This window comes from Crassostrea angulata, chromosome 10, assembly GCF_025612915.1.
Source record: "Crassostrea angulata isolate pt1a10 chromosome 10, ASM2561291v2, whole genome shotgun sequence".
NCBI classification, from domain to species: domain Eukaryota; kingdom Metazoa; phylum Mollusca; class Bivalvia; order Ostreida; family Ostreidae; genus Magallana; species Magallana angulata.
In genome coordinates, this window is record NC_069120.1 from 39,661,553 (window position 1) to 39,685,392 (window position 23,840).

Below are 23,840 nucleotides of genomic sequence, written 5' to 3' on the forward strand. Positions count from 1 at the left end.
TATTAACTAGGTCGCTGACATCCACATCATGGGTTTTAATTCAAATTTAACTTTATTCAAATTATACAAGAACAACATTACTGTACAACTTGCAAACATTTGGCGGATCCAAGGGGGGGTGGGGGTGTCCAGGAGTTGGACCCCTCCCCCTTTTATCGCGACATGGTTTTTTAAAATTTAAAATGCTTATTTAATTTTTTTTTTATTTAAAATCCAAATGCTATAATTATCTGATATCTAAGATTTTCGTGCAACGGACCGTAATTTATTTCTTAATATAAACAATACCCTATCAATTTTTTGTTTGAAGTATAGTAACCTTCCGGTGTTTATTTCTTTCAATAAGCACGTGGAAACAAATTATTTACCAAAAAAATATCGCTAAATATATACAGATTTTTAAGTATACCCATTAAATATTTTCCTCTTAATTTCTTATGAAAATCGGTTGTAGTTCATATATTTTTGAACTGACACGCCAGAAATCTACGCGATCGAATAAAACGACGTTCCCGTATGAGCATACACGCATTCGTTTTACTTTTAAAAACTTCTTTGAGTTTTATTGTTTGGCTTAATGAATGTCAGCTATATTAAGTTAAGTAGCTATAATAGATAAGTTTTACTTGTCTTGTTTGTATTTTTGTATGGATTATTTTTTATGTCATTCGATCAAAACTACATGTATAAACAGCTGATAAGTTACATGTACTACATTTAGAGCACGAAATTCACGACATGCGCGGACTTGGGGGGGGGGCGAAAAATTTTCTTGATCCGCGCATGCACGAACTTGAACGGGCTGACCCAACGACCAGATATTCAAGTCGGTGTAGATGTACATATCTGACATCAATAAAATGGCGAGGTTTCAGCTTACGTGAGCTAAAAAGAGTGAGAAGTGTTCACATACACCTTTTTAATGATTCATAACACATAACTTTGCATTGACTATGCAAGACATACCAATAAAACAAAACTTAAACAACTGGTTTATTCCAGTATCATAACAGAAACAACATTATCTCCCCTGATGAATAACTGATTGACATGTCTTTCAATGAATGGATTGGAGGAATTCAAAGAAGGGGGAGGTGGCTCCTCAATAGATGAAATGGGTACTTTATCACTTGATGAATTTTTATCCTTTGCACTTGGCAAAGAATGGCTTTGTTCACATGATGGAATTTGTTCAACAACTGGATTTTGTTCAACTAAATTTACTTGTCCAGAGCTTGGGTCCTCAATGGATGAAACCTGTTTAGTGCCTTCACTTCCAGAATTAAATTCCAGTTGACTCTTTGAAGTTCTGTCTTTGATGGCCTGATTTAGAGACTTGGTATTAACCGGAGCTAATGCAACTGAGTCTGCTTTTTGTGGGCCCTGCCGCCTAGTGTCTGAGGAGATTGCATCTTTAAAAGCTACACTCTGGGTTTCACTTTCTGTCACTGAACTTGCCTCTGATGGGGTAACCAAAGGCTCAACCACAGACAGCAGTGCCATTTTTTCTCTCAGTTGTTTCAGTCTCCTTTTCTCTCTCTATAAATATAAATTCTTATGAATTTATCCCAGAAACTACTTTCACTTCTGATCATTATTTTTTATGGCTAAGGTTTCTCAAAAGAATGATCATGAATCAAGTCTTATATACTGTATTACAAGAACCTATACCAGAAAAGCCTTTTCCTCAAAATATGGTTACAATGTATTTTGGTACTGGTTGCAAGTTTCAATATGTACATGCAAGTACCTTGTTGTCTTTGCGCAGCTGAGCTTCTTTTGCTATGGGGCATCTGTAGAGTTCATCAACATCAATCATTGCCTGCAAGAATATGACAGAAGTAATAATATGTGCACAGACAAACAGGGTTGGATTTGAACCATGGACCTTTCAGGTTTTGGTCATTTATCAACTGTTTTTTAATTTCATTGCTTTCGTGGGACGTGTGAAATAATGCAAAATGTACATACTAAATTGAAATGTTTATCAAATGCTACGAGGTATCCTTTACACATCCCCCGTAAATCCACTGCACTGCGGATCCACACCTGTATTAGCAGCCTCTCTGTTACACACCTTTGCAGAACACTAAGTGGTCCCCTTACATAACCTGGATATGTGAAAGATTTGAATGTACATGTATAATGCAAGGACTGTAAATATGTACAGAAAATGTTTCAGCACTATCTGCAAATGAAGGGGTTCCAGGTTAATTTGAGCCCAATCACACAATTTTTTTCCTATTTACTGCTGATTACATTCGGTGCCTTCAGTGAATTGTCCTCTCTGAACCATATAATTCAAATGTACTTGTAATATGTTTTATGGTGTGATCATTTGGAGGGAGAAGCCAATAAATGAATTAAACCTCATATTAAAGAAAATTAAAGAAGCATGGAATATGTAAATTGGGTTTCATAATATTTTAAAAGAGCCACTGACATTGCATTTATAAGCACTGAATGCTTATTTTGGGACTTCATTAAATGAGTGGCACTTTTCTAGGTTTATTGTCCATTAATAACTATTAAAAACTTTCTAAGTTTTCAATGGAAAGTAAGCTAAATGAAAATAATTGACTATGCAAACCAGATAACAACAGTGCTTTAATCAGGAGATAAAACTAATTTCACATACCGGTATGTGTTATTAAATTTTGATAGATGGAAAAAAATAAAAACATTTAATCAAGGAACAGATTTTTTAGATACTGAATAAAGTTTAAATAGAAAAGTTATCAACTTATGAAATAAATAAGCATTGAAAGAAGAAATAAAAATTTCTCAGAATCCCATACTTTTCTTCTACTATTTCCGAAGACACAACTTCTACGTTCTATGTATGAAACATGACGTCAGTCATAATTGAGACTGAGCACGCCACGTTTAGTTTAACTTTGGCAGAAGGCAGGCGGATCCAACTGTCTTTGTTTTAAACAAAAAATTCCTCGCTCAGTCCAATGGTCACACCGTTAACATATTACCACATATCAATTATATAACAATACATTATGTAAGATAAATAAACTACTGGCCTAAGACCAATTCTTGCAAAGTACCATTTTTTGTACTAGTACATTGTTAATTCATTTTTTTGTACATAATTTTATTTGTTGATAAATGACATAACAACACACAGGTGAGAATTGGTCTTTGGCCAGTATATGTATACCTTCCATTCTAGTAAGGACAGTTCTCCTATTTCTATGAAGTTTTCTTTTTCCATCACTTTTGTCTGTCACCAAATCCGCACCACTGCCTGAAACATCACCAACATTAACAATGGTACGGGGTAAAGAACCATCTTTTGGTTGGTTTTCCTTCTGACTATTTCTAGAAACGTTTTTCTCATGTGTGCTTTTCTGCTGTTTGCTATCCACCTGTCTCTCTTGTTCTCTTCTTTGCCTAACAGATTCACCTTTGCTGTATGAATCATATTCAGCAATATTATTTAATGGCAATATGTCTGGACATGGTAATTGCACCCTTCTACTGTATAAAGCCCTTAATGGATCGAAAGCAGACGACAAGACATCGAGGACTTCACTTTCACGTTTTTCTGTGTTCGAATCTGCCTCCTCTATGGGCGCAGCCATTATTTTTTGACAGTGCCCGAATAGCTGTTTAGTTCCGTAAAAGTCCAGAGAAAAAAACTCGTTTTTATGTATTTTTTTTTTAAAGTAGAACATATTAATAAATTATATATGTTTCATATGTTACTTACATTTGATGTTGAATTCTTGGAAAATTGAATTAAGCAGGGTGCGAAACTATCTAAACAAATCCGTTGCTATAGTCAACAAGAGTGCTCTGTGGAAAAAAAGATGCCCCCAAAGAAAAAGGGAAAAGGAAAGGGTAAAAAAGGAAAGAAAGGAGGGAAAGGAGATAAGGATGACGGAGCAACCGATGGAGGAAAAGTTGGTACCCCAGAGCCTTCAGAGAAAGAGTTACTGTTGCAACAAGAGTATGTATGCAAACTTACTATCCCGTTCGAGTTATCTCTGGTGTACATTTAAATGTTGTTTATGAATAAATTATGCCCACGTATTCTTTTTCTAGGCTTGAAAAAGTAACTGCTGATCTACAGAGTGCAAAGAAACGAGTTGAAGATTTGTATCCTTCAATGATATTCATATTTGATCCAATTTCATAATAATGCATACAAATGTTTATATCAACATGCATGCATTTATATTATTTTTTTAATTGAGAGAATTCTACACATGGTTAACGATCATGCGCGGATCCAGAAAATTTTTCCAGGGGGGGTCCGAAGGATAATTGTGTTTGCCAGGGGGGGTCCGAGGCATATTTTCGCAATAATTTTACTATGTAAATTTAATAAATTTTCATTTTCCAGGGGGGGGTCGGGACCCCCCCGACCCCCCCTCTAGATCCGCGCATGACGATAATGTTAATGTTTACATTATATTTATGTATCTTTTGATTGTATAGAGGTGTATACTATATGCAGGTTATTAAGCCATTGTGCATATGTGTGATAACGTGTATAAGATATTATAAGGCTCAATATTGCCATGTTCCTACTATAGCGATTAACCCTTTAGCTTAGCTTAGTCGGTAGAGCATTGGTTTTTAAAATGAAGGGTCCCAAGTTCCACCCTAGTTATGTTCATTCCTCCTCTTCTATTTCTTATGTGAATTTGATCCTTAACTCATAAAACAGACGTAAAGAAAATGAGTGGCTACAACAAGAAGGGAGCCGCGTCAGAGTTGAAAGTGTCAGTATCAAATTTATAGAAATCATTATTCAGAGTTTGCCTATCAGTTTATAATTTTTTTTTCTTTTTTATATTCATATTTTGCATATTTAATATACATGCATGAATCTCAGATACAAGAGTAATTTTTGTTAAATGACCAATTTCATGTTTTTGATGTGTTTACAGCATGAGTACATGGGTTACATGGAGAAGAAAACCACAAAGCGTAAGACAACTATCATCACACTGAGTGACCATAACAAAGAGGAGATCAGGAACATTGATTTCCAGAAACAAAACATGGAGGAAGAGTTTAACCAAAAAAAACAAGGTTTGTACCAAACCTCTTTGGGGTTTTTTTATTTTTCAAACAGAGTATTATTTGAATTTGGAATTATTTTGATTCTTGGGTATTTTGGGTATTAGGGTATTTAAGAAAATTGCCCTTAGTTAGACTAACTTAGACAACATGAATTTTTATTGTTTAATGTGTTAGTTTTAACTAACTTAGTCAACTAACATGAATTTTCCTTATGGATAGTCTAACTAAGGGCAATTTTCTTAAAAGCCCAAAATTCCAAAAATCAAAATTTTTATTTTATCCTTATGAACAAATAGAATACATTGTACTATCATTTAATTCAGCATTCAGTGAAGAGAATTTTTATTTCAATGATGTTGATAGCTTTGAACCAAATGTTTAGTTAATTGTGCCCAGCACAAAGTAGAAAAATTAATGTTTCACTTTAATCTTGAAAGATTAAATTTTAATTTGGGATCATACAAATATATATATTTCATGTATATAATATCCATTTGCAGCTCTTCAAAACCTCCTGTTTGAAAAACAAAATATTCTAAAGAAAACAACAGAAGAGTTATCAGAACTGCAGGAATACAAGGTATTTCCTTTGCATTATAATCATGTATTAATTAAAGTGTAGTACTATAACCATCATATACTATATGTTGTCCGGGAATAAACTGATGCCGTTTCAAGTTTTTTGCAACCAAAAGCCAAAAGCAAAGTATTAAATGCAGAAGTGAGATAACTATTTTAAATTTTTTTGTAGATTTATAACTATGTGTAATATAGAATTGATTGGTTTGAAGTACAATATTTATTGTATATGGTTTGAAGAAAGTTTGTCTGGAAAGGACACAATAATTACCCAATGGCTCATTATATTATCCTTATGATTATATGTGTAGGTGAACTATTTATCACAAAAATATGATATTCAATCTTGGAAAATTCTCAGAATTTTTATATCCAACTTTTTTTGTTAGTATAACATGACTCCTGGTAGATTTTTTTGCATGTCAATAATGTGTACAAGCAACAAATATACTGGTACTCGTATATACATGTACTTTACTGTTTTTCCTTTTCAGGATTTACAAACTGACCAATTGGACAAGATAAAAGAGCTGGAAAAAGAGGTGATGGTCATGAGGTCCAAACACTCCGACACAATTCAACAGCTAAAGTCCACATTCCTTGCAGAGAAAAGGGAGTACCAACAAGACTCAGAAAGCAGGATAACGGCTTTGGAAAAATTGGCCAACAAAGTAATTCCAACAACTAAATTTCTAATACACTAAAATTTAAATGAAAATTATGCTTTCCTTTCTTATAAAGCCCCTAAAAGGGAAATGACTGGGGGAGATAAAGATGGATAGGCAAAAGTTTAAATACACCAGAGTTCTGAAGATTTGTCTTTCTCTATTTGACAGGAGGCCAGCCAGTGTCTTTCAGATCACACCAACAGAATCAAGCTGGAAAACCGGCGTTTACGAAGGGAATTACAGGAACTTATTCACATGACTCGTGTCTACCAGGCTCATCAGCGAGATCTTGAGGAGCAGAGAAAACAACTGCTTAGAGAACAGCAGTATGCTGACGATCTCAAAAAGCTCCGGAGCACCAGACAGCACAAAGTGCTGAAAGCATTTGATATGCTGGACAACGGTGAGGGGGATGTGGCAGAGGAGGCAGGAAGGTGAAGCAATCTGTATACATTCTGGAACTGCATATTTCGGTGTTCATATGCAAGAACAGTGAATATTTTTTATTTCTTGCATGTGTCTAACCCAGAGGAGTTCATTATTTGTGTGAGCAGTTGAAGGCTCTATAAATATGTCACTTACTTTGGTCTCAGATTGTACAGTCTGTACAGTGATGCATTTACAGGAGAGGGCTATATATGTTACCGTAACCATATGAAAAAGTGACTTGTGAGACATTCAATCATATTCATTTTTGGATGTAATGATTATTATACCTGTTTTTGTTGATTAAAATCATTTCTACTTTATATATGGCTTCACTAGTATTACATTTATTTCATCTTTAAAAGATCATCGAGATGGTGACAACATGAGAGAGCCCAAGAAATTTGTTTTAGGAAAAAACATGAGGATGAATGGAACATATATGGCTTTGATTTGACCTAGACTGTTGACTTAGAAATTCAGTTCAAGGTCACTGCACTCCCATTTTAACAGAGCACATTTTGCTAAAATATAAATCAGATCAGACAAATCATCACAAAAGAAAGAGAAAATAAGCAAGAGTGACCTTTCACAGAGATCTGCCTTTACTTTGGCCTTCGTCATTTTTTTTCTCAAGCACAATGCTGAAAACAGAAGCCGGATAAGGCTTTGGACAAAGATTGCACAAAATGATCTATAGACCTTGACCTTTTACCTTGAAATTGGAGTCACTGCAAAGCTAGAGTGAAGTATGAACCAGACTGAGCCAAAGGTAGCATAAGTTTAAAACCCTGACCTTTAATCTAGAAAGTTTATTCAAGTTCACTGCTTTCCCTTCACCCAGAAGCACTTATGGATGCTTTTTAGCCTAATCAGGCTGTGGGGAGAGAAAGCATGTTCCAGACAGTTGATATCAAACAGGCTTCAGATCACTGTAACATGTTTGCCACAGTATTTCCTGGTATTAAGCAGATAGAAATGTTGACAATCGTCCAACATTGACTTCAACAAAGTGCCCATTATTCAAAGTGAAGACCTATTCAGGTCAAAGCCCCTTTGCTCTTTTGAATAAACAATGCAGTTGCACAAAAAATTCCCCTAGTAAACAATTGAATTGCAATCAATTACTATAAAACAACAAAAAAAATTATCTGAATCTGTTTTTTTTAATTTCCTAACAGTTAAAAAGAGGTTACAAAAAGATACAAAGAACGTACATAAACATGATAATTTATTAATAGGTATGAACATCAAAATATTTCATCACGTAAAACAACCTGATATTACTAGACAGATCTCTCCAAACATGTCACAGTGAAATCTTTGATATCATAAGACAGATCTCTCCAAAAATGTCACGGTGAAATCTCTTGATATCATTAGACAGATCTCTCCAAAAATGTCACGGTGAAATCTCTGATATCATAAGACAGATCTCTCCAAAAATGTCACGGTGAAATCTCTTGATATCATTTGACAGATCTCTCCAAAAATGTCACGGTGAAATCTCTGATATCATTAGACAGATCATTAGACAGATCTCTCCAAAAATGTCACGGTGAAATCTCTGATATCATTAGACAGATCTCTCCAAAAATGTCACGGTGAAATCTCTGATATCATTAGACAGATCTCTCCAAAACATGTCACAGAGTGATATCTCGGAAAAATCTCTATGCAATACAATATGAAATGCATTGGAAGCATCAACAAAAAAGTTTTATGAAATGATGCGTATTAATTGTTAGACAGGTAGCTTCAGCCATACTCACTGCAACTGATCTAGAATTTTTTTTTCAATCTAATGGCACTATGTCAAAAAATGTCTGTGTTTTCTGACTACATATGTAAGAATATAACATAGTAAATATCATTAGACTTCTATATACAATGTATGTGAAAATAATGTCCTGAAATGTCAAATAAAATATATATGGGTACATGTTTAATGTATTAGATGTACATGCACATGCAAATTAACTTGTTTACAATTCATTACACATCAGATCTTTCCGTAAATTTAAAATCATCCTGATGGTTGAATATCATATAACATGTACTTCAACATTTTATTTCAAATCAAGATTCTATTTTGGAAAAAATGGACCAGTAATAAAATGAAGTTGCAATCATTTGGCAGATTTCTCAAGTATTTCGAATCAAATTCATAAGCTAAAATTATTTATAACACTTAACAAACAAGCACATATTTATTATCAAGCAAATTTGTTTTCTTTGTTAGCTATACTACTGACTATTAAGAAGTTCACCATTTCATTACAGTTAGTAAAAAGCATTTTCCTTTTACCCTGACGAAAGCATTGTAAACTATGTACAATCTATAAAAAATTCCATTAAAGAAATATCTGCCTATATACAAATGTTATCCTTTACTTTACACATAGCACTATAAAATCTTTGTTCAACTGACAAAACAAAATTGCAAAAAAACAATCTAAGCATGAAAAAAAGCTCTTTGATTATTTCTGCTTAAAAATGTACAACCATCTTATGTACAAATAGGTCTATGTACAAGTAAATGCATTTTTATAGTTTATTACAAAATAAATTATAAGAAAAGTACATGTAAATATATATTTCACAAAAATCCAGTATAAATTCAGTCAATAATTTAAACATTATTGATCTATATTGCAACTAGTTTGAGAGTACAGGATATGGAATTATGATATTGTATCACAGCTTTTTGGGACTTAACAACGTTAAAAAAAAACAAATTTGAGCGGATAATGGTCTGAAATAACAAATTAAATATTCTGTATGATGAGACACTATGAAAATGTCTATCATCAAAAATCCATTCACTGCTTGTTTACGTATATGTAGAATATCTCGCATCCCTTGATCATTAGAACTGGATGTCGTCATCGTCGTCATAAGATTCATGTGCTCGATGGCTGCCTCTGCTACTCGGCCTTTCGCCAAATCCAGAGTTTTTCTACAAGAAACAATAGTTTTTAATCTATTACAGTTGTACAAAAGGTATAAAAATTTCTTTAATATTCCTATCATGGTACACAGTTGAGCTTTGACAACTTAAACATGGACATCTTTAATGAAATGTGTATGCAAAGAACCAGTTGGAATCAATATCTCTGTTTCTTTGTAATTTTTAATTATTATCTAATTCTTTAATTCTCAGATGTTTCCATGTCTTTTCTTGCCTCGAAAAGTTACAGTTTTACTTCAAAATACAATATTTACACTTGTAAATAATTTTCGTTATATGAACCTTCAGAAGAGCTAAAAAGTTCTTTCCTGTGTGAATTAATTTTTGAATGAGTCAAGAGGTCATATTTACTACCTCACAACCAATGTCCATTATCCCACTAGATGTACATAAGCTAGGAAACTTCCAGTATCTGCAATTTACTACAGTTACTAGAAAGCATGTTCCTTACTGCCTATTAATGCAAGTTTTACAAATAATAAACTCACCTTGGAGCCGAAACTTGTTCTTGACACAGCTGGAAAATCAAAAATTTTAAATCAGAAGTCTACAGTCCATTAGTTATTAAATAAAATCTAATCCATGTTACACACTTTGAAATTCACTATTTCATCTGGAAATAGAAACCTACCTGAGGATGGTCTAGATGCCCTTCTTCCATTGGGAAGTGTATTTCTCACCGGGCTTTCATCGTCGTCTCTACAGAGAAAACAATGAAAAAATCTGGACAACTGCTACTCAAACAATAGATACATTGTACTAGTAAGTACCCATACACTGTTGACATCAGTCTCATGTTAGCTTTGATTCCACAATGCCTTTATGGTGTGTTTTACATAATTTGATGACTAAAAAAGTAGACATCATATCACAGGATCCACTTTTAGTAAAGCTAGGTATTAACATTAAAGGGATGGGAATGTAAAAAACAGTATTGGACTTTAAAAATCTTTCACATGAAAAATTAGTTCAGCATCATTTCATTCACTTGCCTCCCTGATGTTTTCAGAATGTCGTCACTTGTGCAATAATTAAATCATTGCAGAGCCCGTGATATCTTGATGAGACTGTATGGAATTTCAAGGGTTTTAAAGAAGTTTTTGATAAAAACCAAAGTAACCTGTATGTCTTCAGTTTGGTTCTCCTGTTGTAGTGCCCTTTGACGCTGGACTGTATCAGGTCTACTGCATTACTGTACCCCTCACTGTCATCGTCATCATCATAGTCGTCGTAGTCCGTCATGTATCGCTTCATTCGATTCTTTCGTGTACTGTGTCCCCTCAGAGCCGACCCAATTAACTCAGCAGCCTACCAATACAGATCAACAGTAAGCAATTACAGTTAACGTATTACATTTGGCTGTGTATTCTATTTAGCGTTTTTGGCGAAAAACGGCTTCTGATAAATCAAGTACATCGCCAAATTAAAATATATAAGTAGATAATAAGTACATTCAGAAATGCACTAAATGAAATCCAATTTAATTTGCTGAAATATCATATTCCGCCAAATATCAAAAATGCTAAATATATAACGTTTACAGAACACTATTTGATTGGTAGTAAATTTATCTAACTTTAGAAAAAGTCAGAATATAATCCATAATTGTGTATTCTTTGATTCTATTCATATTACAGATACCTATACATCAGAATGAAGAAAATGAATTCTTTTTATCAAGTTCTACTGGTAATCAACAACTGATGTAATGATAGAAGCCAAGTGCATAATTCTCATCAAAATCTTACATAGTTACAAAAAATCACAAGAAAAAAAGTTTTCTACAGTAATTTTCTTTGAATTGATTACAAAATGATTACAAAAAGATCTCAATACCTCATCTACTTCCTCTTCGTGTTTTTGATATTTGTAGCCAGTCCATCTATTTTGGATAGTCTTGGCTGCACGATTCCGACGGAAATCTTCAACTTTCTCCTATAATCATACAAGCAAGCATATCACTTTTTTTTAACATGTCATTAAAATTTCAAATCCATTCAAAATAATGATCATTTCAGACATACATGTTCAGTACATTTTATTCAAATATGTGTTCTAAATTTGTGTGAATCTAAAAGTAAAAGGTAAAGATTAAAAATTCTTATACTACAACTTTAACAGCTACAAAATTCATAAATTTCTATTATGCTCTTGACTGAATACACGCTAAATTAAAAAAGCAATCATAAACTGCCATCTCCCCCATTTGTTCAAACAGGATAAAAATCACAACCTGCACAGCAAACTTTCAGTGGACCTCTCAAATTAACCATGCAAGCTGCTTTTCTTCTTATTAATAGAGAGTTAATCTACATAAGCTGGGGTATTCACTTAGAATTAAAGATATACATGTATGTTATAATGTTTGGCACGTATCAACAAAGCATCAAGCTTGTAGAGAATATGTAGTGAGTTTGTTGCCAATATACATCAATCTAGAAAAGGCTGAAAAATGAAATTTTTTGACATGTTTGAAAAACAAAGCCAGCGCATTATTGAGAGAACTAATCATTTTCAATTTAGCAAATTAATGACAAAACATCAACATCTTTCATAAGGTAATGATAGTAATGAGCAATACTTTTACTAACAATAATTCAATTTATTTAGGAGGCTTGCTAATCAACATCTTAACCTTCAGATCTACCTTACATGTTTACAAATGAAGGTTTAAGCTATAAACTTTATTTCGGTAAAGAAAAATCTTATATAATATTTGCTTTAAAATATGAATATCTTCCTATATCCTAAATTTATATGGAACTCTTCTTCTTAAAGAGATAAATATAGTATAAAAATGGCCACACCCATTGAACTCTCTTAAAATGTAAATAATGGTTTGCAATTAGCATAATTGCCAACTGCAAATCTAACAAATGCCAAAGTTTAGACTGTCATGTTGGCTAGAATTGCACAGAGGACAGCTTTAGTTTTCACAGCACGAGCTCACACAGAGATCCACTCTTCAATATTATGAATATGCAAAAAACATATGATAGAATGTTTGGAAAGCAAGACCTTTGCAAATTCATACAAAAAGATCAATACAGAGTTCTCCAGAATGCGGTTATTGTCCAAGCAGTATCATAATTAGTTCACAATCACACACACCTTATACACAGAACCATTTCTTTTCTGAAAATCTTGGAACAATATGACCAGCGCAAAAGCAGAAGATCCACTTCTCGTCAGCAAAAGCAAGCAGAGAGAACATAAGTTTTTAGATTGTCAATGGTCAGATTTGCCCCCAAAAAGCAGTTAAAGACCAAGCAGGCACAGTTCAAACTTCCGACCTACATTGAACAGCCGCTCCTCCTCTTTCTTTTTGTCTGCATCACCTCTGTGTTTTTTCCACTTAGTCTGAATCACTCGGGCTGCGTGATTTGTTTTCACCTGATTGACCTTACTTTCTAACTCCTCTTGCTGGTGATAAAAAATAATTGAGTAATTTGATCAAAAGCACTGCATTGAAAATTTTGTTTTTGAAAACGTCTTCACTTTACCTGTACATCAAAGATTATCTAACAATGAGATATTACCAATCAAGGTACACATAAATATACCAACAATACAACACGCTTATAACGAAGTGCAAGGGGCTGGTGATTTTTCATCATTTCTAAGCGTAATTCGTATTAGGTATATCCGTCAAGCGAACACTATGTAATAAAGTCTCGGAGAATGAAAATCACTTTGCTGTAAGCATCAATTCATTATAAACGTGTTCACTCTAACCAAGTTTTACTGTACATTGATAACAGTATGTGTAAGGTTCTTATCTGCATTCATTTACCATGTACAGGTAAACCAGCACTAGTACCAGTCCCCCACATGTACAAGCAAATACAAATATACTGTTAATGTACTTGAATCACATTACTTTCAAACTGCTTTTTGTCCATTACATGTAATTCATGAACAGTATACATAAAATGAACACTAGTAAAAACATGTAAAGAAGCTCAGATTTAAACACAGAAATCTAAGTTTTTCAGTTTTACCTGTATCAAATGAAGATTTTTAACATGCATAATTTCGTGCAAATTTTCTGCTGTGAGTAAGATAAAACAAACATCAAAAAATTTTGGCCATTAAAAAAATTGACTGTTGTATCATTACAACTTGACGATATGTAACGTTCAGTATCAAATATCAGAAGCAGTACTAGTTCCTAAGACTACTACTCTCTGAAACGATGAAGAAGATGTACAGCCATCTTCCATACCAACTTCCCTTTCCTATTCATTTATCCAACATTTTCTGGAAAGGAGCCCTCCCCCCTCACCCCCAACAAAAACATTTGGGAGAGGGCTACATTATTTACAGACACGCTGTGCCAAAATTTTAAGATGTAATATATATTAAATTTAACAAGCAAGCAAACTTTTGATAATCCGGCAAAAAAACCCAAAAAAACACACTGACAAAATACTGTTAACGTGAGGGTTAGTAAGGGTGGGTCACACACTTAGTTCGTACTGGTGAAGTTAAAAAAGAACAGTCGGGAGGATGAAAATGCAGGAGTGAAGGCAAAAAACCAGGCAGGCCAAACAACAAATCACCTACATGTCGTCTTTCGACCTCTTTGTGGTAAGCTCGCCACTCTCGCTGAATTCTACGAGCAGCCACCGTTTCGCGGTGCTTATTGGCTAATTCATTTAACTCCTGGGGAAATGGTTTATTCATAATTATAAGCACAGTCATCATGCATTGATAAATATTTTGATATAGATATTTTAAATAGAAAAAAAAAACATGCATGAAACATTAATTTAAATTAAAAATAATATGTGATCAGCAACATTTTCAAAATAACATGCAAACAAAACATGAATTCATTCTTCTCTCTGTGTAACCATATGATTTTGAAAAAAAATTTCACATTCAAAAAATTATGTGTGGTTCAGTACATGTACATATTTATCAAGGATAAATAACACAAAGCAAGATATATAGTTGGTTAAGTTTAGTTTTGTTATGCAATATAGTACAATATTCCACCTACAACTTATTTATATTAGTTAAAAAGGAGTTTGAAACAAAAGTCACCAGAGAAATTCAGTATATCTATGCCACATATATATACTAGGAACCATTGTAAATATGAGTACTATATGACTATGCAGTATGTTGTGTTACTTATATAATATGTTTCATTACCTCTCTTTCCTTTGCCCCCTGTCGATGACTCTTCCATTCCTTCTGTAGTTTTTTGGCTGCTCGCTGTCTTGTAAAGTTTTCTATTCTCTCCTCCTGCTCCTGTTCCTACAAACATATTATAATGTGATTTTATTTAATGATTGAATTCCATGATCAATGAAATTTTATTCAAACCATTTTATACTCTGGTGAATCAATAACATACCGGTAGTTAATTAGCCACATTCGTCCACAGAAAGAGGAAGATGTACATGCAACAGGCTTGGGGTAATGCTAAATGTAATGGTAATGCATTGCAATGCATTACATGTTTTCAAAGTAATGCTAGTAATGTGTAATGCCACAAAATTAGCATTACAAGTAATGGTAATGTAATTAATTACTTTCCAAAATCTAGTGTAATGCTGGCATTACATGGCATTACTTTGCATTACTATAATGCTTATTTATGCATGTTCACTTTTAAAAATGTGATGAATAAATGAATAGTTGAAATTGAATTTGATTAAATTTATTTTTAAAGAAGAAAGAAATAATTCTTGAGATAAAAATGTTTTAATTGTATTATTAAAAAAGTTTTTAAAAAATTCATTTTTGAATTGTTAATACATGTATTACTAAATATAACAGCACAATTTCATAACATTTTTAAGAGTGTTGTTATTAAGAGTTTTTAATCATTTAAACAATTTACTCCAATTAGTTTGCACTTCAATAAGAAATGTGTCAACAACACACTATGCCCCCAGGATAATCTAAGTATCAAAATAATCCATTGTTATAAGAAGTGCTAAACACCCCAATCCCCTTCCCTTCGCTATGTCCCAATAGAATAGGAGACAGACATGCACCTTTAAAAGCAAAATGAATGCACTGTCCATCCATGATGAAAATAAATATCACCTCCAACATTATAACCCATTTGAAAATAATTTTACTTACTTATTTTCTCTCTCTCTCTCACTCTCTCTCTCTTCTCTCTCTCTATTGTATATTAAGTACACTGTACATTAGTTTGGACTGATAGAAACTCTTTGGACTCTTGTATAGTCATTGAATTTGAACCTAATACTGAGCATGAACCTCTAGATATGTTAAAGAGTGTTTTATATTTGAAACATTTGCAAAAACTCTTTATTAGCTTTGCTTTTTTAAAACAAAGTAATGGTAATGGTAATGCATTACTTTACTCATGTAATGGTAATGTAATGCATTACTTCAAGAAAATCAAGTAATGGTAATGGTAATTTAATGCCCAAATTCATGAAGTAATTGTAATGTAATGCATTACTTTACAATGTAATTCGCCCCAAGCCTGTCATGCAATATATTTGCTTTTGATACCTCTAGCAAAATATACTTACTAATATTAATACATATGTATGAAATTTTAACTTGAAATTATAAGATATATACTAAAACATGTATAATATCAGATCTTCAAAATATGCCATTTCAAACAAAATTCTTGCATCACCATAATAATGTACACTTTAAATACATGCTGTAGATTTGTAATTTCACAGAAACCGTGGTTAATTCAGATACAATCTTCTTGCTTTTGTTTCTGAATTCACTATATCACAACATGTTTAACTTCTCTTTTTAATACATGCATGTTTATTCTAGCTTATGAATTTATGTACATGCATAATTTAGCTTTTTCATGTTTATATACTGTGGAATCATTTTTATTTTAGGAAGTCAATATTCTTGGGTAGCCAAAATTTTTATTGTTAATGGGGACATTACGTCTTCATTGGTAGCAAGTTTGGGATATTTTGATAAGAATTAAAAAAATGCTTGTATATACATTCATGGGGATGTAAATTCATGGGCAAGGATTATCGACGAAAGTCACGAGCGTTGGTCCCCAACGAACAATGATGATTCCACAGTATTTTAGCTTAATATACATGTAGATTAACTGACCTGTCTACGCCGCCGCCTATCTTCTGATGACGTACTGTCCACAGAGTATTTGCGTCCACTTGGCGGTCGGCTGTTTCTGTACAAAAATAAATCAATCTATAAAACCCAGGTCAACATATACAACTTTAAAGGCAAAAAATGAATATTTAAATGTCAATATATAATTTTATTTAGGAAGTTGACATTGTTTTAATGTAGACCAGACAACCTTTTCCGTTCTCTTTTCCTTATTCAATTTTCCTGCATTTTGTAAATGCTAATGTGCAATACTATGCACTCAAAACTGTGCAATAAACTAAAAAGAATTTACTTCTAAATGATGTTTCTAGTCATGAAAAAGCAAAGACTTTCACCAAAATTTCAGTTCTGGTGACACCGTACCTTGGGGACTGTTGCCTGGGGGCACAAGCTCTGGTGGGTAACCCTCGGCGGGGCGTCCCCTTCCCTTGTCTGTCATTCAGGTAGTCAATCTCTGCCTGCAGGTCATTGATCAGTTTTCTGGAGGAACAAGAAATTTTTCCTTATAATTTAATTATAAATTAGATTTACTCATACAGTATAAACATACTGAGGATTCATTAATATTCGTGGGTATCAATTTTTGTGGATTTTATAAAAATTACAGTTTCAAGCATACGTAAATTCATGGTCCATGATCCTATCAATCCAAAATGTTTGTAGACATTGCACTTAAATGAACATTTATTTTCATTGATCAACTTAACACGTTTAATTCCACAAAAATCAATATTTAGCAAATATATATGAAACCACATGTACATGTATTGACTCCTACATGTATTGACTCCAGGTACATTGTATATTGGCTGACTTTTTATATCAGGTCTAATACCAATACCAGTAATATCATCTGAAAATGATGTCACTCACTCGTATTCCTCCATCCTCTGTCTGTTTTCTGTTTTCTCGTCTTTCAACCTCTTGACCTGTTTTTTGGACTTCTCTAATTCTCCTAACAGCTCAGTTTCCCGTTTGTCTAACTGATCAAGCCTGTCTTCCAGGGATCCTGACAGTTCTATCTTACCAGCAGTAGCTGAAATAGTCATAAAATAAAACCTATAATAATCCACTAAGCGGGTAAAAGAGCGAGGGGACATCACTAACTTCATCTAGTTTTTTTTTTTAATAAAACCATTTGACTTTTTATACATTTCAAATAAATGTGAACCAAATTAAGGCAATTTAAATAAAACTTTAATTTGTAGACAATTCATTAAATAAAGCATTTTTATGATAAAGCAAAGGACCCACCTGAACTAGGTCTGCGTTTTTTGTCCACCTTACTGTCATATGACTGTAGGGAATCGTGGTCTCCCCCTGATTTCTTCATTTTCTCTAATCTCTGGGAAAAGAATAAAAAATGAAATATAATAGTTGTCTTTTATTTGATCCCGCGTAATATATAAAAGTGAAATGTCTTATTGTCAATTCAATGGATATAAAATTCACGATAGTATTAAAAAAAAAAAATTGCAGTTCTTAACTTTAATTGATGAACTGCCCATTAATTGAATACGGTAACTATAATGCAATGTAAAATTAGTAATCCAGGTTGTGGACTTTTCCTTTGCAATAACATATACACAAGTGTCTCGTACCTTTTCTAAGTTATTAACAACACACAAGAGTTGTTTCTTATTCATGTCTTCATAGTCCCCTGTAGAAGAATCATTCATGCATTCTTTCAATTGAATATAACGGTACATTCACCCAGTAAAATAATCACAGATAATAAATGTTCATTACTATCACAGTTAACTTCGCAAATTTCACATCAAAATCTTCACCATCCATTGATTACAAGAACATGACTGTATACATACTGAGTACAAGATTGTAAACCCTTACCAGAAAACTTTTTGCCCTCCATCTCTCTGTTGAGGTCCTCTCTTAAGTCTTTAATCTCCAGCTGTAATTCCTCGTTCTGTTTATTGATTCTTAGGATGGTTTCATTCAGCGCTCTTATCTTGGCACTGTTTTCTTTGGTTGGAGTCCTGTTTGATATTTGACAAGATGTGTTTGTTAAACATTGTGTCTCCTTAAAAAGGGCACACAGAATAGTAAATGTATCTTATTAAATCAACCATTCAAATCAGCTGAACCAATCACTTTAACAACTCCCAACAATATGCTCACAATCTAAGAGCTTTAAAATTTGATATGTACATGTGTATGTTTACCTTATATTAATCTCATTAAATTTTTATATTACTCTCATGGATGAAAACAACAAGCAACAATTAAAAAAGTTAATTGAAATATATATTTTACATACCTCGCATGGTTTGTCATCCCTGTATCTTTCATATTCTGTAATCTGACAATCTCTTGGTAACACATTTCTAGTTGGACTTTCATCTCTTCTACTTTTGTGGTTTTTAAATCAGCATGTAATTTTCTGTTGCAAAGGAAAAATAATGTATCAGGATTTATAAAACTAAAAACTATTTTCAATTCCAAGATTAAACTAGCACCAACAATCAAGCTGAAAATGCTTTCAATGATGATTGAAAGCATCACCGCCTTTAACACTGAACTTTTCTACTTGGTGAAATGTTGCACACTGATTGATACATTGTAAAGAATTGCTTACAATGCAATTTCAACTCCAAAGACTTACGCATAATTTGCTTCTTTGTCTCTAATCTGGTTTTCCAATTTGAGAATCTTCTGTTTGAGACTTTGGATTACGGCCCCTGATTCGGCACGCTTCTCGCCCATCGTCCGTCGCATTTCCTCATTCTTGGTTGGATCGAGCAAACCTTCTATCTCTTTTTCCTGTTACACAAAATATCACCAAGTGAGTTCACCTCAAATGAAGTATATAACTATGTGAAGGCAATATCAATTTCTATGTAAACTGAGGAGTACCTACTTTCTTAATGTTGTCCTCTTCTGTTCGGCGAGCTTTTGCCCGGAGGACCGAAATCTCTTGATTTAAAGATTTGATTTGCTGAAAGGAAATACATGTATAAGGAATTTTTTTTTCAAAAACTTTCAAAGCCTATTTTTGGTCTTCGATCATATAACAATTACTTGTGTTGGCATTTTACACATGTACATTTCATAGAAATGAGGTCATGAGGACTAAGTGTTTACCTTTTTGAGTTCGAGCACCTGCTCATAATATTCCTCCTGGGACCTATATGCTGGTGTACCAGATGGAGGTTTTGCTGATAAAAAAGAAAAACAGACGTTAATTAAAACTGACCTTTCAAAACTCATTATCAAATTCATTTAAAATGACTTTTTTAAAGCAGAAAAACTAGATTTTTCATTCTAAAACGCCTTTACAGTTGTCGAAAAAGTTTTATTTAGATCTTCAGAAGCATCCTTAAAAGGAAACACCATACACTGCACTACATGGTGAATAATTTTGGATTATTTTCAGATGACACGAATAAAGTACATAGGTATAATCATTTCTTCATTTCTGGCAAATTAATACACTTTATAATGGTCTCAGTTATGAACTACCTGTAGGGTCGCTGTATTTTTTGTTTTTTTCTGTTCCCATCATTTGTCTCATGTAGGAAGATGTGCTCAGGTAAGCCATGGCTGCCTCATTGGGTCTCCTCAGCCTGGTGAAGGTGTTGGTAGTGCCTACACTTCCTGTGCTCTGTGTGGTGATTCCTGAAATCATCAATCAATGACACAGTTACATTCAAATCCTGCACCTTATACAAACAAATTTATAAAACTGTACTTTCATTAATAAATACAGTGTACACTATCACATATGAAACACTTGCATATGTTCACACAAAAATGTACATAACTACAAAATATATAATAAATAAATTGGTTGAACTACATGTCAACAGTTATTTTTTTTTAAACTGGGATGGGTGGGGGTTGTATGGTTTACCTGTGCCTGTCCTTCTCAAGGTGTCCACCCAGTACTCTGTGGTAGATTTGTGCCTGGGACTCTCTGGATGTCGATGTGTTAATGAAGCTGTAAACGAAATGTAAAGATTACATTAGAAATCCTCATAAACATGAGAAATTTACCTCATAAATGTATTTGGTACATGCATAAACATAGATCTCACTGAGTTTACATCACTGACCTGTTTCTCTGTTCTTCACAGCTGTCATCCACAGATCATGGCCTGTTCGACCACTTCTGGAGGGCGGGGCACTTTGGGCTCTGTTGCGGGGAGTAGCTGCTCAAAATAAATGATTGAACGCAATGAATATATACATGCTGATACATGAATCTGTAAATTATCTCTTTACACATGCTGATACATGAATCAGTAAATTATCTTTCCATGAGTTGATTCTCTTTGTAATATTAACTTCATTACATCTCATTTACAAGGAAAAATTATGATTTTTATTTTCTAAATGCACATATTCATGAATTTCCATCTTGTGGGTTTTATGTTGAAACTTACCTGGTAGTATCATATCAAAATTAAATTGACCACACCTTTAGTGTTTTTCTTTGCCTTTTCTTTCTTCTTTTTGTTGCTACCTTCCTTCTTCTTGGCCTTTACTGGGGCAGTGTTTCTTGAAATCTTGAAATTGTACCCCCAAAAATTATGATAATTTCTACTTTATAGTCATATATATAACAATGCCCCCATTCTTTAACCTGAAACATGTGTTAATTCAAGGTGGCATCTTGGAGGATAAATTAATCCATTTGAATACTAGTGAATGATTACCGGTATGTTTGATTTTCTAGGTATTTATAGATATTGAATAATTATCCAATACTAATGCGAGAACAAATTGGGACCGAGTATAATTCATTCAAATTTTAAAAATATACAATCACTATTGACATATCAACATTGGCTGCATGTGTAACAAAACATACTCTTAAAAGATTTATAAAACTTACCAGTGTTGTTACAGTGTGAAGATCAGGATCTGACTCATAGTCATCAGAATAATATCTCTGCAAAATTTATAAAACGCTTCATACATTGAACTGTATCAGCTATAACATGTGTAGACCTCTTTACGATAACTGCTGTACTGCTCTCTTGCAGGGCAAATTGATATGTACTTTGCCGAAATTGTAGGTAAATAATTAAATGACATAAATGAAACAATTGACGTTACATCACATTTCACCACATTTTGCCCTGCAAAAGATCAGTACCGCAGTTACCGTGCAGGGTTAATTGTTACCTGTTCAGTGTTCATCTATATATTACGATTACGTTTGGAAATACCAGAATTAACATTACATCATGTTTAAATTCTGAGAAAGCAATGAATTGATAGATCATTCTGAAAAATTGCATCTATTGAAAATATTGATTGGTGTATTCATGCTTGATGGGAAATATCGCCACCTTCCATTCATCATTACACAGAGCAACAGAGACCATGTACATACAATGTTTATTCAAATTGTCATGACAACTATTTTCAAATTTTAAATCCAGACAACTGTAAAATTGGTAGTGAATATATTGGTTAATCATGAATTTTATTATTCCTCTGACATAACATCATTTTATTGATAAATCACTTACTGTTGGCTTTTTCGGCATAGTAAACGTGCAACTCTCTCGTGTCCAAACTTGACATAGGCAATTTTTTGTAGAAATCAGCTCCCGGTAAAATGCATGTTATCGATATGATATTAAATATATGTTCGAATAGTCAAAACTACCTGCACATGCTTAATAATTCTATTTGTCTGATAGCGGCCTCAAATCATATCACAACAATGTGCCACTGTTGTTGTCATTTGTAAATAGGTGTCATGGAAGTCGATGGTGTGTCTAATTAACGGAAAAAGGGTTAAAATGGGTTTTCTTTTTTTTGGGGGGGGGGGGGGGGGTACATAAAAAAATGATATCTTGTGCGTTTTTCTTCTCAGAAGAGAGCAAAATATTTATACAATAAACAAAAAAACTTTCTTGGACGTTATTTTGTTTAAATCAAGAAAACCTCAAATCAAAAAAAAAAAAAATCAACAAAAAAACACCCCCTCCAAAAAAAAAAACCTCAAATAAAAGGGGATGAAAATTAACATTAAATCGGTTTTTCATATTTTAAGTATTTGAAATAATAATGAATATCAATATATGACTGAATACATTGTAATACTATGCTCACATATGTAATGTACATATGCGGTGTATACTGTTGAAGACACTATCTTTCAAAGATTAAAAGTCATACAAAATTACCAAAAGTTATATGTATTTATTTTATACAGTATCTTCTGCGGGTATTTATATCAATCGTTTTTCTTGTAAAATACACTAAAAACTGATAATACCAAACAAATGGACAGAGACATGGTTTGTAAATTTCTGATTCTTAATTAACTTTGAATCATTATGACTATAGCTTAATCATACATTTGTAGAGTAGTACATGTAATGATAATTTTTACCGACGCTACTATCTATTTATCATTTTACATTTAAAGCAGGCAGTCTTTTTTGAAAGTGGGCGGTGCAGACTCATTCCAATATTATATTGACAAGCAAAAAAAAAAAAAAAATGAAACTTCCCAAAATCATCAATATCCTAATCCGTGGAAGTTAAAAATTGCACAGAATTATTTATATATAATATATATCAAAAGTTTATATCAAATTAAGTTTATATCAACCAGGGTTTAATTTTATCATCATTTATTTTAAAGTTTTTGATCCATATCATTTACTACTGAATTAGAAAAAACTACAGGAACGTCACAGTGTTTTTGCGATCAAATCAACATTTGAATAGTGAAAGAGAAAAAGGATAACTTGTACAAATTGATGTTACAAATATTTTCAGTTAAGAAATTACTCATGAATATGTTTTGAAATTAACACGATTAAACACTTGGTCAGATATTTATTTTTTAAACTATAATATAATGTTGAACTTATGAATTTATATCATTATTATGTTGTATCTTTCGAGAAAGGTCTGGATGTTTCTGCGATTAAATCAACATTTGAATAGTGTAAGAGATATAAGATAACTTACAAATATTTTAATATAGTACTCATTAGTACGTTTTGAAATTAACATGATTAAGCACTTAATTGGTCAGATTTTGAAAAAAAAAA

General features: G+C 32.9%; 3 protein-coding genes across 6 annotated transcripts; 1 reads left to right on the top strand and 2 right to left on the bottom strand.

The window, feature by feature from the left end:
* Nucleotides 1–980: 980 nt before the first annotated feature.
* LOC128166647 (U7 snRNA-associated Sm-like protein LSm11) lies at nucleotides 981–3,599 on the bottom strand. Its single transcript, XM_052831938.1, has 4 exons — nucleotides 3,173–3,599; nucleotides 1,972–2,111; nucleotides 1,751–1,822; nucleotides 981–1,539 (listed from the first exon to the last, which is right to left on the bottom strand). The coding sequence occupies exons 1-4, from the start codon at nucleotides 3,594–3,596 to the stop codon at nucleotides 994–996; spliced, it is 1,182 nt and encodes a 393-aa protein (XP_052687898.1). The 5' UTR covers nucleotides 3,597–3,599; the 3' UTR covers nucleotides 981–993.
* A 176-nt stretch (nucleotides 3,600–3,775) lies between these two features.
* LOC128166519 (coiled-coil domain-containing protein 166-like) lies at nucleotides 3,776–7,042 on the top strand. The gene is made up of 7 exons (XM_052831756.1): nucleotides 3,776–3,964; nucleotides 4,060–4,113; nucleotides 4,688–4,742; nucleotides 4,911–5,055; nucleotides 5,547–5,626; nucleotides 6,120–6,296; nucleotides 6,462–7,042. Exons 1-7 carry the CDS (start codon nucleotides 3,825–3,827, stop codon nucleotides 6,729–6,731), a joined length of 921 nt encoding a protein of 306 aa, XP_052687716.1. The 5' UTR covers nucleotides 3,776–3,824; the 3' UTR covers nucleotides 6,732–7,042.
* An 824-nt stretch (nucleotides 7,043–7,866) lies between these two features.
* LOC128166491 (IQ domain-containing protein E-like) lies at nucleotides 7,867–22,556 on the bottom strand. Of its 4 annotated transcripts, XM_052831686.1 has the most exons (24): nucleotides 22,299–22,556; nucleotides 21,656–21,712; nucleotides 21,239–21,326; nucleotides 20,874–20,969; nucleotides 20,672–20,758; nucleotides 20,281–20,436; nucleotides 19,903–19,976; nucleotides 19,679–19,756; nucleotides 19,424–19,581; nucleotides 19,079–19,201; nucleotides 18,652–18,797; nucleotides 18,402–18,460; nucleotides 18,055–18,145; nucleotides 17,674–17,836; nucleotides 17,164–17,280; nucleotides 16,783–16,858; nucleotides 14,851–14,955; nucleotides 14,257–14,355; nucleotides 12,988–13,113; nucleotides 11,527–11,625; nucleotides 10,811–10,998; nucleotides 10,322–10,389; nucleotides 10,179–10,207; nucleotides 7,867–9,678 (listed from the first exon to the last, which is right to left on the bottom strand). In XM_052831686.1, exons 1-24 carry the CDS (start codon nucleotides 22,314–22,316, stop codon nucleotides 9,589–9,591), a joined length of 2,391 nt encoding a protein of 796 aa, XP_052687646.1. In that variant the 5' UTR covers nucleotides 22,317–22,556; the 3' UTR covers nucleotides 7,867–9,588. The 4 variants fall into 4 exon arrangements, with proteins under 4 accessions (XP_052687646.1, XP_052687648.1, XP_052687647.1 ...); XM_052831688.1 differs by lacking the exon at nucleotides 12,988–13,113; XM_052831687.1 differs by lacking the exon at nucleotides 14,257–14,355 and having other exon boundaries at nucleotides 22,299–22,555.
* Between the last annotated feature and the right edge of the window lie 1,284 nt (nucleotides 22,557–23,840).

Coding starts and splice junctions, on each gene's coding strand:
- LOC128166647 (XM_052831938.1), bottom strand. CDS start 3,596: ATGGCTGCGCCCATAGAGGAGGCAGATTCGAACACAGAAAAACGTGAA. Junction 1,823..1,971: donor TTGATAAACATTTCAATTTA/GTATGTACATTT, acceptor ATATTCTTGCAG/GCAATGATTGATGTTGATGA. Junction 1,540..1,750: donor AGCTGCGCAAAGACAACAAG/GTACTTGCATGT, acceptor TTATATTTATAG/AGAGAGAAAAGGAGACTGAA.
- LOC128166519 (XM_052831756.1), top strand. CDS start 3,825: ATGCCCCCAAAGAAAAAGGGAAAAGGAAAGGGTAAAAAAGGAAAGAAA. Junction 3,965..4,059: donor GAGTTACTGTTGCAACAAGA/GTATGTATGCAA, acceptor TTCTTTTTCTAG/GCTTGAAAAAGTAACTGCTG. Junction 4,114..4,687: donor AAGAAACGAGTTGAAGATTT/GTATCCTTCAAT, acceptor CTCATAAAACAG/ACGTAAAGAAAATGAGTGGC.
- LOC128166491 (XM_052831686.1), bottom strand. Junction 20,970..21,238: donor GGCAAAGAAAAACACTAAAG/GTGTGGTCAATT, acceptor TATTTTGAGCAG/CTACTCCCCGCAACAGAGCC. Junction 18,146..18,401: donor TTGTTAATAACTTAGAAAAG/GTACGAGACACT, acceptor TTCTTTTCCCAG/AGATTAGAGAAAATGAAGAA.